The sequence below is a fragment of the Numida meleagris genome, chromosome 4 (genome assembly GCF_002078875.1).
Source record: "Numida meleagris isolate 19003 breed g44 Domestic line chromosome 4, NumMel1.0, whole genome shotgun sequence".
NCBI lineage: Eukaryota > Metazoa > Chordata > Aves > Galliformes > Numididae > Numida > Numida meleagris.
In genome coordinates this window covers 69,546,464-69,560,424 of record NC_034412.1, presented here as the reverse complement: position 1 = coordinate 69,560,424, position 13,961 = coordinate 69,546,464, and the positions used below count along the sequence as shown (strand labels likewise).

Below are 13,961 nucleotides of genomic sequence, written 5' to 3'. Positions count from 1 at the left end.
ATAAAACTATTATCTACAGGTACATATGTGTAAATCCATATCCATACAAATAAAATCTGTACCTCTTGAGTAGTCTCATGGTGTCATTATCTACCTATAGGGTAAGACACGAGGATAAATGCCACAACATTCCAAGTATTCTTTCTTCAAGAAAAGCTGCTGGCCATTGTTTTTGTGTTAACTACTTGGCTTCCATCTTCTAAAATTTTCTACTCTGATTTTTGTCAGTTCTTTAGAATATGGATATGAAAGTTAATTGCAGAAAAAGCACAACAAGTAATTCCTTACATGCATCCATACAGTAGTTATGATGCATTCTCCATTTGATGTAGGTTGAGTCAGTGTCAAACAGGTGATTCACATAATATTGTTAAATACAAATTATTTTGGTTATCCTTTGTAACTGCAACAGACTTCTACTTTCTCAACTTCTACAGTACCATTACTTGGACTGACCTGATGCTGTTGTGGAGAGGTACCATCCTGTTGTTTTGAGTATTTGGAGAATAATGGCATGGGGAAGCAGTCTGAGGGACCTCATGATTACCTTAAGTTAGGTATATTACTAGGTATCTTTAAAGGATAGCTTACCTAAGCAGATTTGTAGTAGAATGTAAAAAGATAAAATAAAGAAGTAAATATATATATAAATTCATAGACAATAAACATCTATTTAACATTTCATCTAGTGTTCTTTCTTTATCTCTTTTAAGTTAACCTGACATCTTTTGATCTTTTAGTTAACAGTCGTATGCTGGTGAGGTTTTTTTCAGTTAAGATAGCTACTGGCTTTACTTTTAGCCATTCTTATTCCTTCTCTGGGGAAAGAGCAGTAGGTAATAACTGTTTCTTATTAGCTTTTTAATATACACATAAAGTCTCCAGAACTAAATCAAAGTGCATCCACTTTCTTGCAAGCAAGGCTATGCCTTTGGCAACTCACATTTTTAAAAAAATATAACATTAATCCCTTTGAGATGTTTAACCAGAAATTCATATTCATCATCTAGTTTTCAAAGTAGAATCTTTGCTTTAGGTCTTCTAGGCAGATTTCTTTCCATGTTTCATTTTGTTTGTTTTAGTTTGATTCAAACATTTTGTTTGCAAATAAGCTCTGTCTAGTCCATGTATTTTTCTAAGTATCTGGTGATATCTTGAACTCTATGTAGTGATAACGAGAATATCACTTTTCATAATTTTTTGTTCTCAAAGATCTATCTTCAGAGAGATTGGTCTACTGATGTGTTTTGTACCTTGAAAGCTTCTCAAACAGCTCCTGGAAAATCCTGCAATGAAAAAAAAAAAGCTGAGATAAATATACATATTTTACATTATGCCATAAAATAAGTTTCTTAGGGAATTTAGTGAACAGCCAGGTGAAGATTTTTGATGGAAAACTTAGGATGAAAGCTAAGCAATCTAACGTCGGTGAACTGTTTGAAGAGAAGAATGACTCCTGTGTTTATTTCACGTGTATGTATGTATACATGCATTGAATTCTGTTTCGTCAGTCATGTTACAATGGTTTAAATTGCTACCGTAAAAGTGAAAAATGAATATAAACCATGTCAATAAAAATGATCACTCTTATCTAAATGTTTTACAAATACAAAAGGTATTTATAGTCTTAACAGTAATATGACAGCTACTTTTATTAAATGAAGATAATAATGTTCTCTCTTCAACACAGAATGTGTTTCTTTAGTTCCCACTCTATGCTTTTGTACATTTTAGTGTATGTGTAGGCAGAGACCAGTAGTGATAATGTGTAAATGCATGTAGGTATTTATTAACTGCTTAGTGTTATTAGACTGTGTTGTGCTTTTGTGTTAGAAAGTCCATTTTTTATTTTACTTCACCTCATATTATCAAATATGGTATGTATGTAATTATTAGAATGTTTAGATTATAACTTGGTGTCATAGTAATAAATAGACATGTACTGTTAAGCGCACTCGAATCTAGATCCTGCAAATATATTTACGCATATATATATGTATATATGTACTGCTTTGGCTGCATGAGAAATAGTCATTATTTACAGCACTGTGGTCACAACTGATTCAGAGTACATTGGAGAGGAAAATTTTTGCACAATTTTTTCATCACCATGCTGGAGGAAAGATGGTGTTGGTTGAGTAAATGTGAATATTTGTATTGACAATGGGTTTTATATGCTAAGAGATTTTTCATACCACTTTGCATAGGGCATCAAAGAACGGTGATTTAGGATAAATCTATTACGGAGTATTTTAGCTTCATCTTTAATTTTTCTTAATGTGAAATATTCCCATTTCCTTCCTTTTTTATACCCCTCTGTTTTGCCTTAGTGAGATTTATTAGGGGCCCTGACAAAAAGTCAGGAAATACAGATTGGCCTGTTGTCATAATCATACTGCAGTGATATAATCATATGAGATCAGTGATTTTTATCTTGTTAAAGAAAAAAGACATTTTATTTGAGAGATTGAGTCTTTCGATACATGAAGTTCTTGTGTGCTTTAGCTTTGAATTGGTGATTTGAATGAACATAATACAATTGAATTTTAAGAACAGTAGATAACCATCCGCTGAGTAAAAAATGTTTTATAATATCTTAAGAATGACATATTTAGACAGTGAATTAACCAGGTATTAACCTGTGTGGATGAAGGCATTCTTTTGTCTGCAGAGGTGTCAGAGCATTTCAAGTTGGAATTGTTCTGAATCTTGACATCAATGGTATTTAGGCAAAACTGTTCAGAATAAAATGAATTAAAGCAAAACATTTGAGGTGAAGGAAACAAACTAACAAAATCCTGAAACCATGAGGAGGGCAAAAAGTTTCCTTTTTCTTTACCTTATCAGGAGTGAGCATTTTTCTATCTGTTTAATTGTGTTCTGTGCTTCAGAAGAATACGTATAAAAATACTTTGTGAACAAAGTATATTTAATTTCACATACGATAGCACAACAAACTATATTGAAAAATTGTAATTCATACAGTAGAGGAAAAGAGAGAACCTTGTTCATTTTGTGCATTTACAGTCCTTCAAATTTTTGCTTTCTTGTTTGATATAGCTAGTAACAATAAACACTAACAATTTCTGAATAGTATTCTGTATTAACAAGAAATGTACAAAATGAGTTAATTAGCAATAAATATTTGGAATTATTCACGTTTAGTGTCTGTGATTGTGTTTACTACCGTTTCATACAAACAAAACATTTTGCGTATGAATTTTATTTATGATTTTTTATGGATGTAACAATAGCTTCATTGAAAAGGATGGAATATAGTTTTCATGAAGTATCTTCAGTCAGTCTAAGAGAAAAAAAGACGGACTTTTTAAAAACAGCATTTTAAGTTTCATTTTTAACTTCAATCAGATCTGTGCTGAGGCATGTCCTTGATTTCATCAGCTTTGCTTCTCAAAAACTGTATGTCCCGAGCAAATAAATGTAGGTACTTTCCTCCACTTTAGCAGTGTGAAAATAACTGCAGCATAATGTGTTCATATATTAAATATAACATCCTGTGTATATGTATGCTTTCCCTAAATGTTGTTTTTAACATTCCTTTTGACTACATTTAGATACATATGTATGTACTGTTCAGCTACATCTGCTGCAGTCTGTATTTTTCTGCAAAACAGATTTTATTTGCATTAATATACGCCCAATTGTGTCATTTTCAATTGAATTCTTTGTTTTGAAGAGGATTTTATTTTATTTTTGCTTTTCAGAGTTACATACATGGAAGCAGTCAGGCTCAGTTTGTTGCAGAATCGCACATCATTCTTCTGCTGAGTATCCTTCAAAATCGCAATGAATAGAAAAAAAACAAGCTGCACTATTAAATGAAATTGCTCTGACAGTGAACATCATTGAACTTTTGAACAGGTATTGTATTTTGGCTTAATATGTGATTAAATAAATATCCAGTGTTGTTTCCATATCTGCTACCCAGGAAAGCTGGTATTGCTTTTCACTAATGTGTGCCTTATCTCATTTTTACTCTTAATGCCTGGTTATACATCTAATGCTTTTCCATTCAGTGTTATTTTTTGCAGTGGCAGAAACTAATTTTCTTCTCTTTTTCACTCTGTTTTAAAAGTTAACTATGATATTTTATGTTATTTTACTTGTTTTAACTGATAAGGAGAACATACTAGCTCTATAAATTGAAATTTATTAATAATGTATAAAGAGATGTTTTGTACTCCAGTAGTCTTTGTGGGGTTTTTTTTGTTATTGTTGTTTTTCTTACTACCTAATCTAAACAATTTGCATCCTGTTTTTAGGAGAATAATTAACCCAGTCCCATTTGTTCTCACATTTCTCCTGACAGAAATACTCAGAATCCTACTGTCAATTTTTCATTCCTGTTGAGTCAGAGCAAATTACACTTTAAGGGGCAAATATGTCTTAAGAATGTGTAAGAAAGAATAAGAAAAATTCATACACTCTTTGGTTTAAGCCTTGCTTTTGATCAGCTTTGCTCAGCAAGTGGAAACTGTAGTCACTATTAACTGCTATTAAAGTAGAATTGTTCTTTAACAAGTATTTTCCTCTGAGAAGAAAAGCGATAGTGTTTCCCAAGCTGTGAAGTAGTCACCAGATGTCAGACTTTGATTCTCTGGTCATAGCAACTCCTTTGTCCTCTCTCTGACATGACACCTGAGGACATATCCTGCCCTTCATCTGGCATTATGATAATATTTTTCAGATTATATGCAGTGTTCCCTATTGAACTGTACTAATATGTCCAGTTCTGTGCCCACTCCCAGTCTCAACTCAGGATACGTACAGCCTTCCTTGAGTGAATCCAGTACTACGCCACAAAAATGTTTAGAGGACTGGAGCATCTCTCATATCAGGAAAGGCTGGGACTGTTTAACTCAGAGTAGAGAAGACTCGGGGAGGATCTTGTGTGATTTCCTCCCTGCTGGGAGGAAATGAAGTTGATGGAGGCAGACTTCCTTAGTAGTGCTGCCTGACAGGATGAGGGACAATGGACTCAGAGAGAACAACTAGTTTCTCAATCTGAAGGTGAGAAGACACTTTTTATTGTGAAGGTGATAAAACACAGAGGTGATCTAACCCAGAGGTGTTGGAGAGTCTCCATCTGTGAAGACATTCAAAATCCAGCTGGACATGATTCTTGACAGCCCTCTCTAGCAGGTTACTTGATTGGGGTTGTTGGACTAGATGATCTCAAGAGTTCTCTTCCAACTTCAACTGTTTTGCTATTCTGTGAATTCTGTAGATTTTGTATCATGCCCTAGTTAATGTTGTGTCAAAATGACTTGATATTTAGTAGAGATTTGAAGATGCTTTTATCATTCATACTTTCTAAATTTGGGCTCCTTTTCTTTGGAAGAGACAGCTAAAGACAGCTTTATCTGAAAACTGCAAAGTCAGCACTTGGTGATTAGTAATTTAATTGATGCATTTTTAAACAGACATGGTAGATGGAAATAGTATGCATCTTATTAGTACCATCTTTAAGCTTCCTTTAGCATAGTCAAAATTATTTAATGCTTTTTGCTTTCTCCAGACTGCCACAATGAAAAAGTTACCTAAAACAAGTCTCATTTGCTGCATGAGAATGGGAAAAATAAAAGCAAAAACCATCTAAGATTAAAAATAAATAAAACATTCATGATATATTTTGTTTGTCTGACTGAGACATGAAAGTGATATTTTTTTTGTTGGCAGAGACTTTAAACTGAGAAGTTGGCTAACTAAATTAAAGCAGCTGGCTGAAAGAATACTGTTAGTGAAATTGTTCATTACCACTTGAAAAAAGAATTTTCTAAGGTTTCATTTCATAGCTCAATACTATTGAGCTGGGGTTTTGGACACAGGCATTTCACAAGTGACATGAAGTCCTGACAGGTTTTAACAGTTATTCATGAAAGAATTAATATTTCTTTATCCTTAGAGTGCTGGTAGTAATTATTAGCTGCTTCATTGCTTCTTTATTACTTGTTTATTCAGGAAATGTTGGTAGAAAACATGAGAATTAGTAAAAAGTTTGCCAAGCTGATAAACAGTCATACATTCACTGCATTCTTTAAAGTTTAAAAGGTGCACTGAATTTTAAAGGAAGATAATGCTATGCTGGAAATGTCCATGCTTCGTTTGATTGCTTCTTTTTACTTCATTGTAGTAAGAAAAAGGACAAGGTTGTCACTTCCTGCTAGTTGCTGAAATGCAATGTTGTGTTTCTCTATACAGTGAATTTTTAATATCTTTGGTGAGAAAATATGAATTTCTGTTCCACTTCTATCCTTGTTTTTACCATATAAAGATCTGCTGTTTTTGCCAGAGCTGTAACTGCACAAGAAGGACAGTACTGGTTAAGAAGGACATGTGAATATATCATACATTGTTTCAATTATAAAACAAAATTAAATTCTGTATCATGTATACAGTATTCTGAGTACATACTAGCTGTATGCCTAAAATTATTATAAAATTTAAAACCAATAGTCTTAGTGCAAAAATATGGTTACTACATCTTAGTGGTTACACACTGAAAGTAAATTCACTGTAATAATGAAGCACATTGGATGCTAAATCTGTAAAATAATAAAGAAAAAAGCACTTGGATTATTTGCAGAGATTAATTTTGTATTTCTGTATGATTTCCATCAACTAAATACTGACATTGCACTTCGCAGGAGATCAGACTAGCTGGCATATTTGATTCAATGTCTTTCTGAAGGCGTTAAAAATGATAATAAGCTCCTCAGAACAAGAAGGAGGCATTATTTCATCTCCAAATTCGAGGTTTTGATTCATTTTGAAGCTCCTTGGAGATGGCTGATGTTGGCCATCTTACTGAGGCTGAAGTTCACAGTATCTTACAACTTGGGTGAAGATTCCTTGTAGTAATAGAAGAAAAAAAAATAATTGCATTTTGACATTGGCCTTTGAATTTCAGGCTGCAGGAGAGTAAATAAAAATTTGAATAGACTTTTTATAATTAGATAAACAGTTCTTTATGTAATAGGTAGCCCTTTTAATTCTGATAATCCTTTTACCCTATGAAATGAGGATTTCTAGGTCTTTCAGAATCACACATGCTACTTCTGTTGTTTGAAATCAAATGGTCATGTGGTCCAGATCATGTGGAGATGTTGAGCTGGCTGTATACAAAAGTATCTCTGGTCAAACTCCAGCACAACACAGCTTCACTGCATTTGTACTTATTCTGAGAGCATTTTAGTCCAGAAGAGTATCTCCACCCTGTCAAGACAGAGGTGTCATCTATCTAAACTGTAATATATCCAAATCTACAGAGTTGACTTAGCATCCCAATACAATTTTCCCATTAGAAAGAATGCAGTACAAGGTACCTGGTTGCCAATGCTTAAGCTGATCCAGCATTAATAAGCATTGCTGCACACACATTAATGCCTGCTCAGTCATTCAGATGGCACTCAGGCTGTTAGTTCTGGTATGGATCAAATATATTGAGCTAAAACCAAAACTGTCTGAGCTAGTAAGACCTAGTGGGTGAGTACCTGGCAGAACAGTGAAATAACTTGCTTGGTTATGATTTATGGTTCTTCTTTGGTTCCATTTGGATTTTTTGCCAACCTTGTAGTGGAGTCTTCAGTAATACTTTCATGCAGAAAGAATTTTTTTTTTTCAGATTGTCTCTGCCCCAGTTAGTTGGTTTGGCATGAAGTTCGGCTAACATCTGTTGAGTTTCAAAGCATTCTGGGTTTCCTTTCCAGGAGCAACAAAAACTGATAATCATTTGCAGTCGTGGAAGTTTCATGAATACATGGCAATATTTATTCCTATATGAGCCTGATGATCACTCCTCCAAGCAACTGTGTGTAATTTACGCACACAATAATTTGGGAAGTTATGTAGTTTTATCAATGTTGTGACTTGTCTGAGAAGTAAAAAAGTGATAAATAAGTCATCACAGAAACAGATCAATACTTGCTGTAGGATAAGTATGGCAGACCCTGCAAACGAAAAATACGTAAGAGCATCGTATAGATTTTTTTAAACGGAAATATTTTTATTGTTGATGTTAAATGCATGTGAAAGCAGTAACTTACGTGGGAGCTATCAACATGCTTGCATTGCACAGTCTATAATGAAAGGTTTTTGCCTTTGAAGAGTTGGAATATCTCTGAGGACCCTGGAACTGCATAATTTACACAGATGAGTAAATTTATTCACATAAGTAATTGTGCAAAGACAATGTACATAGCATTTGTTGGCTACTACATAAAAAAGGGGGATATATCTAAGCACATTACAATTTAACAATAAACCTCAAGTTTTATTGTCATAGTTTACATCTTTGTGCAGCAGTGACTTTTAACCTCATCTTTAGATGAGTTTAAACATCAAACCATAGTTGGCAACTTAGGGATTTTGTAACTAGACCTAACATACAGAATGTTTTAGCTCCTAGCCACTGATGAATACATTCTAATTTCTTTTTAATCCTTTTTTGGATTGGTAATGGCACAATATTTTATAGCAATGAATTTTTGCACTGTTAACTTCATGAAACTTTGTTGTGTGCATTTATTAAATCATGGGAAATAGTGTTCAGTGCTTTTTTATTTTAATTTAATTTTTCAGTCTACTTAAGGCTTCATGGAATATAGATTTATCTTTCTTTTCTCCTCTCCAAGCTGAAAAACTGTACACATCCCTTATGGCAATGATGTTCCAGACTGCTGGTGTCTGTTTTTTCAGCCCTTTCCTCTCAGAAAAGGGGTCACAGACAATGACTCAGAAATAAAAATCAGGTATTTATAAAGAACAAAAAACTGCAGGTAGAGATTTAACTGTGGAATTAAGAGCTGTCTTTTTAAGAGAGGAAAAATATGAAGTAAACTGCACAATCAGTGCTGTTGTTGGTATTAAATGTAGCTGAATCAATCATTGGAACATGCAGGGCTGAACAGCAATTATGACTGTGGGAAGATACAGCGAGAAAGGTAAGGAACAGCAAGGTTGGAGGGGCTTTGTTGAAGTTGAAAGACTCATTTGTTCATTTCACTAACCGGTACTTCTAATGAATGCCCATTGTCATTCCTTGGGAAACAAACTAACTTGAATGTAATGTATCTTTTCCTTTATGCAGTAACGTTAGATCTTTATAATGCACAGTAAGCTTAAAAGTTACCGTAAATATTTGCATTATCAAGAGTTTCAGTTGTTACGCAAATTATTTGCACAGAAAGAGGAAATCCAAAGGCATTGTTATAGGAATTAGCAGTTACTATTAACCTGATAATCTTTCTCATTATTACTGCTAAACCTACTTAACTTTAATGCTGATAAAAACACATGCACCTAAGTGAACTTCTCCAAGAAACCTCTCCAGTTTGTTAATTTGTATTCCCAAGGCAGAATTGAATGTGACGGCTGTGTAGGTGGATATGAGATGTTGATTGGAAAGGAAAAAGAAACCTGATTGGTTATGAAGAAAAAGACAAATCTTTTCCATAGCAGTTAAATTACACCTATTTCGAAAGACATTTCCTGTCCTACAGAGTGAATTTAATGAAGTATACTAAGTACCTCTTTGGTTTAGGGAAACTTAAGCACAGAATGAATTTAAATGGGAGCTGCCTCTCTGTTTGTCAGTCGAGCTTGTGTAAATGTAGTTGCTGAGTGTAGGAACTTGAAATTGGACCTAGAAATATATTTATTTAGATCGCTGTTCCAAGACACTATCAGTTATTCACAGTGGAATCTAATTATGTCCCCCAGAAATTATGTAAAAGAAGATGCCAATGAAAGCAGTGAGATAAGCTTTCTATTTGTTTAATCTTAAGGGTAAGAAAATAAAAGATCACCACTGTTGAAAAATACAGAACTAATAGCACAAAATTATAGCATTTTCAAACATTTTTCTTAATTAACTATAGAAATCAATGTCCAGTGTAACAAAACATGTTGCATGTTTTCAATGCTCTACTTGCATTTATCCACTAATAAAGTATCTGTTAACCTTGCAGACTCTTTTGGAGGCAGCCTGACTCCTACCAAATGTAAGGAAGCATAAGGAGATGCTAATTAGAAATATCAATACTATTGTGATTGATGTTTCTTTCCATTACTTCATTCTCCAACTGATTTGATCTCGAAATAATTCATAATTATGATCTGTTGAGGAAAATACTAAAATCTCTTAGATGCCACTGAGATGCGTAAGGAATTTATGTTTGTAGCTGGGTATTTGTCAGCACAACGTGCAGTGTTGTTCATCAGCTAATTGAATGAGAAGTTGGTGAATTGCTCTCAAATATGGTGTGCGTCCTGTGAATGAAATTGCTAACTCTGTAGTTCAGGGATTTTCAACCATTTTCAATATCTGGCTCTCTATAAATTTCCACTGGAAGTGCAGAACCTTACAAAGCAAATTTAGCTGTTGCTCTGGCAATTGCCTCATTTTCCTTATCTGCCTTTTACAAATGTCTGACTGCTAGTACACAGATGAAAAAGCATTCACTAACTGCAGGCTGAAGACAACAGCATTCTTCATTGTTTCTCCATCAACTTAACAGTTTTAATGGATATTTTAATTGTTAAGTGACATAATTGTTTGGCTGAAAGATGCAGAAACATAGTCCAAATTAAGCTTTTTACCTTCTGTATTGCCAGACAGTTATTACTAAATTGAATGGTTGTTGACTGCATTCAGATAAGGATAAACTCTGTCTGTTATGGTACTGCACAGATCTTTAAAAGTGAAGGAAAGTACAATACTAGCCTAGAGTCATATTGATGATGATTTACGATATAGAAAAAGAATATGTGATATTCTTAAAAAAAATCTATAGGTGCTTTGAGAGAGCAAGAGAAGAAGTGTGTATGAGTGCTAGAAGACTGTGTACTAGCAAAGAGATGTGGCAATGTACTGAAACAAGTATAGCACTTGAAATAATGTGTGTCAGTGTAATATGACTGTTTGGAATAAAGTGTTAGAAGAGTAAATTATGTATTGATAAATATCTCAAATACAGCTTGTTTTAAACTGTGTGTTTAAAAGTTAAGAAGTGAAAGTACTAGGAACATTCATTCAGTTATTTTCTTTATCTGCTTGTTATGGAGGTGTAGACACTTCTGTGATTCAGGAGCCTCTAGAACAGAAAATTTCTAGAACCATATTATAAAATTTAAATAAAGTCAGAAATGATATTTATTTTGTACAATGGCAAACTACATTATAAGAGTCTGTAAGATGGACAGGACTTACCCTGAAATTCCATCAAATATAATTCATAAAAACAAAAAGGTCATAAATACTGAATGTAAAATTAATCTACACAAAGTTAATTTTAAATGTGATCCTAAAAGGCAACACCAGTATGAATAACTAGAATGTAAATCAGGTTGTAAAACCCTGAGTTGGAGGGATTAATATTTGATTAGTGATTTAGCACAAGCTTAGTCAGGTGTATCTATGCTACGTTGTTGCAGTTGAGTTAAAATGCATTCCAGAATCTTTATCTTCTTCTAAAGCTTTTATATAGCCTTTCCATTTTCAAATGTCTAAGAGCATCACAAGAGGGCAGGTTCCAGCAGATTATCTCTGGATTAAAATGACAGTCTTTCTGAAAATCTCATGAACTGAAGCTGACAGTAATCAAATGAATAATAAAGGAACTTTTTCACTTTAGCAGATTCTATATTGCTATCAAATTGATTCTCTGTTCTGTAAAATTGATGGAAAAGCATCAAAAAAGAGAATGTTGTACTTTAGTTGACATTTAAATGGATGAAATGCAGACTTACAGCTCCTTCACTGTTGTGAATTGCTGGTTTCAGGAGTTGAAGGGAACTTGAGTGCCCAAACTAGTGTAATAATTCATAACAATTTTGAAAAGCTAAAGGCTTGAAAAGCTAATTCTGAAAGAATGTGCAGAGTTTTTACTATGACTGTCAGTACAGCTACAATTCAGGCAATTAAATATATTGATGTTTGACCTGATTGTATACAATTTGTGAGTAAGTTACGTTTGTATTCAAACATATAATTTTCAAACTGTGCTCATTTTATCAGCATATGGAGTTATCCTTCACTGAGTTCAGACATATAAAGATTGGTATCTTAAACTTACCTCATTCCTCGGCCCTCAGGTCTTGTTGAATCATCCACTGGGATGGATATGGTCAGATTCAGAATTGATGGCACATTGAAGAGTAGAAGTGGAACATCAGACTCACTGTTCATGGAATGAAGCAACAATGTCATAAAAGAAACCATGAGAACCATGAGAGCACTTTCATTTCGGAACCATAATTTTTCTTGATTAATTTCTTTACCCTATCATAAAAAAAAAAAAATCAGATTCTCAAGATGGAAAAGTTACTAACACTTCATTTTCAAGAATTGCTCATAGCAAAGAGTATTTCCTGAGTAGAATAATTGGAATGCATGTTATGTTTGGATTTTTCAAATGTAAGCTGAAAGTTAAATACACTTTGAAATTGCTCAGTTAAAGAATAAGTATAGTTAATACACATTCAATATTTCTGAAATTATAGCAGGTATTTTAGAGGTTTAAATATTATTATGAAAAACCTAAGGCAAATCATTCTCTAGGTTGGTGGGATTTGCCCTCTTCTCATAAGAGGACAGCATATTATGTTTTACTTATTATTTCTCAGGGAAAAAAAAAAAAGGATAATGTAAGTCATAGATTTTCCTGTTGATCTTTATACCCCTTCACTAAAAATGTTTGTGTTTTTATTTGTTCCATGCATGGTAAAGTAAATGAGAAGTTTTTAAAGGTTGAGAAAAAAACTATCCCCATTTTAGTTAACAATAAACTGAACACAGAGTTGAGTGAATTAACATTTTGTCCCTTAGTTATTTTTGCTTGTGTATTATTTAGTGATTCACAGCTACAACATATTTGCTTCTTAATATGAATAACGTTGATTTAGGATTTTTACTCTTAGCAGTAATCCAGCAAAATATGAATTAGACCACTCTACTTTTTTACAAAATTAACAAGTTTTCTCTTAACTAATTTTTTCTCCTTTTGTTCCCCACTCATTAGTGATCAAGACTAAGTTTGTGTAGAAAAGACACAAATGGTATATCACATTAATAACTTACGGACTGCCAGGTTTTCTTCTTTGGGGCATTCTGGCTGGAATTAGTAGTAATAAAATTTTCAGTCAAAGCATGCTAATAAGAAGTATCCAGAATTTACTAGTGATCACTTTCATTTTGTGAGGTATGTATCATTCTAGAGTTTATTGATCCAGTCTTTTTTTTTAAAGTACTAACAGTCAAACATCTTGGTATCTGCAGAGCTAAATATCATACTCTGCTACTGCTGATCATTTTATGAATAATCTTATGAATTTTGATCATCACTGTTTTTCATCATACTATTAAACTGCTCCTCATTTATCAAAGTGTTCAGAGCCTTTTCAAAAGCACTAAGTAACTAGTGTAAGTTGTCAATTTCAATGAGGGTTATGTGCCATCTGGGAAAAGGGGCAGCAGAAGTTTAATAGGTAAAGCTGAAATAATTCCAAATTAAAAAATGAAAAAATATTTAACTGGATTTGTACATACAGCTACAAAATTGCTACAAAAGGATATACTTACCAGAAAATGTAAGCATCTGAGTTTAAAACATTTGCTAGCTATGGTTTATCTGAGTACCTCATTTGCCCTATCTTTTTAGAGTAGTTTCATAATGCATGGTGACAGAGATCACGAGAAATCAGAAAACAAGTATATCTTTTCATGCTGTTAATTTTTTTGAAGATAGAAGACTGTCCAAGTAACCACTTGACAAAACTTCAAATTCTTCATTGCTGAAGAAATGAGATACAGTAAATGATTATTTCTGGAGCGGGACTGTTGCTTTTATTTTGTGGAATATCAAAATAATGTAAAGACATAACATGCAATCCTACAAAGAGGAGCCCAAAATTGTAATTTAAACTAAATATTTTATGGTACA

The 13,961-nt window shown here is 33.3% G+C and overlaps 1 protein-coding gene across 1 annotated transcript in view; it reads left to right on the top strand.

Moving 5' to 3' along the window:
• TUSC3 (tumor suppressor candidate 3) overlaps positions 1-13,961 on the top strand; it is a 117,397-nt gene that overhangs the window by 90,226 nt on the left and 13,210 nt on the right. Inside the window, exon 7 of the mRNA XM_021395411.1 lies at positions 3,726-3,789. Coding sequence (XP_021251086.1) covers positions 3,726-3,789 — 64 coding nt within the window. The remainder of the gene's footprint in view (positions 1-3,725; positions 3,790-13,961) is intronic.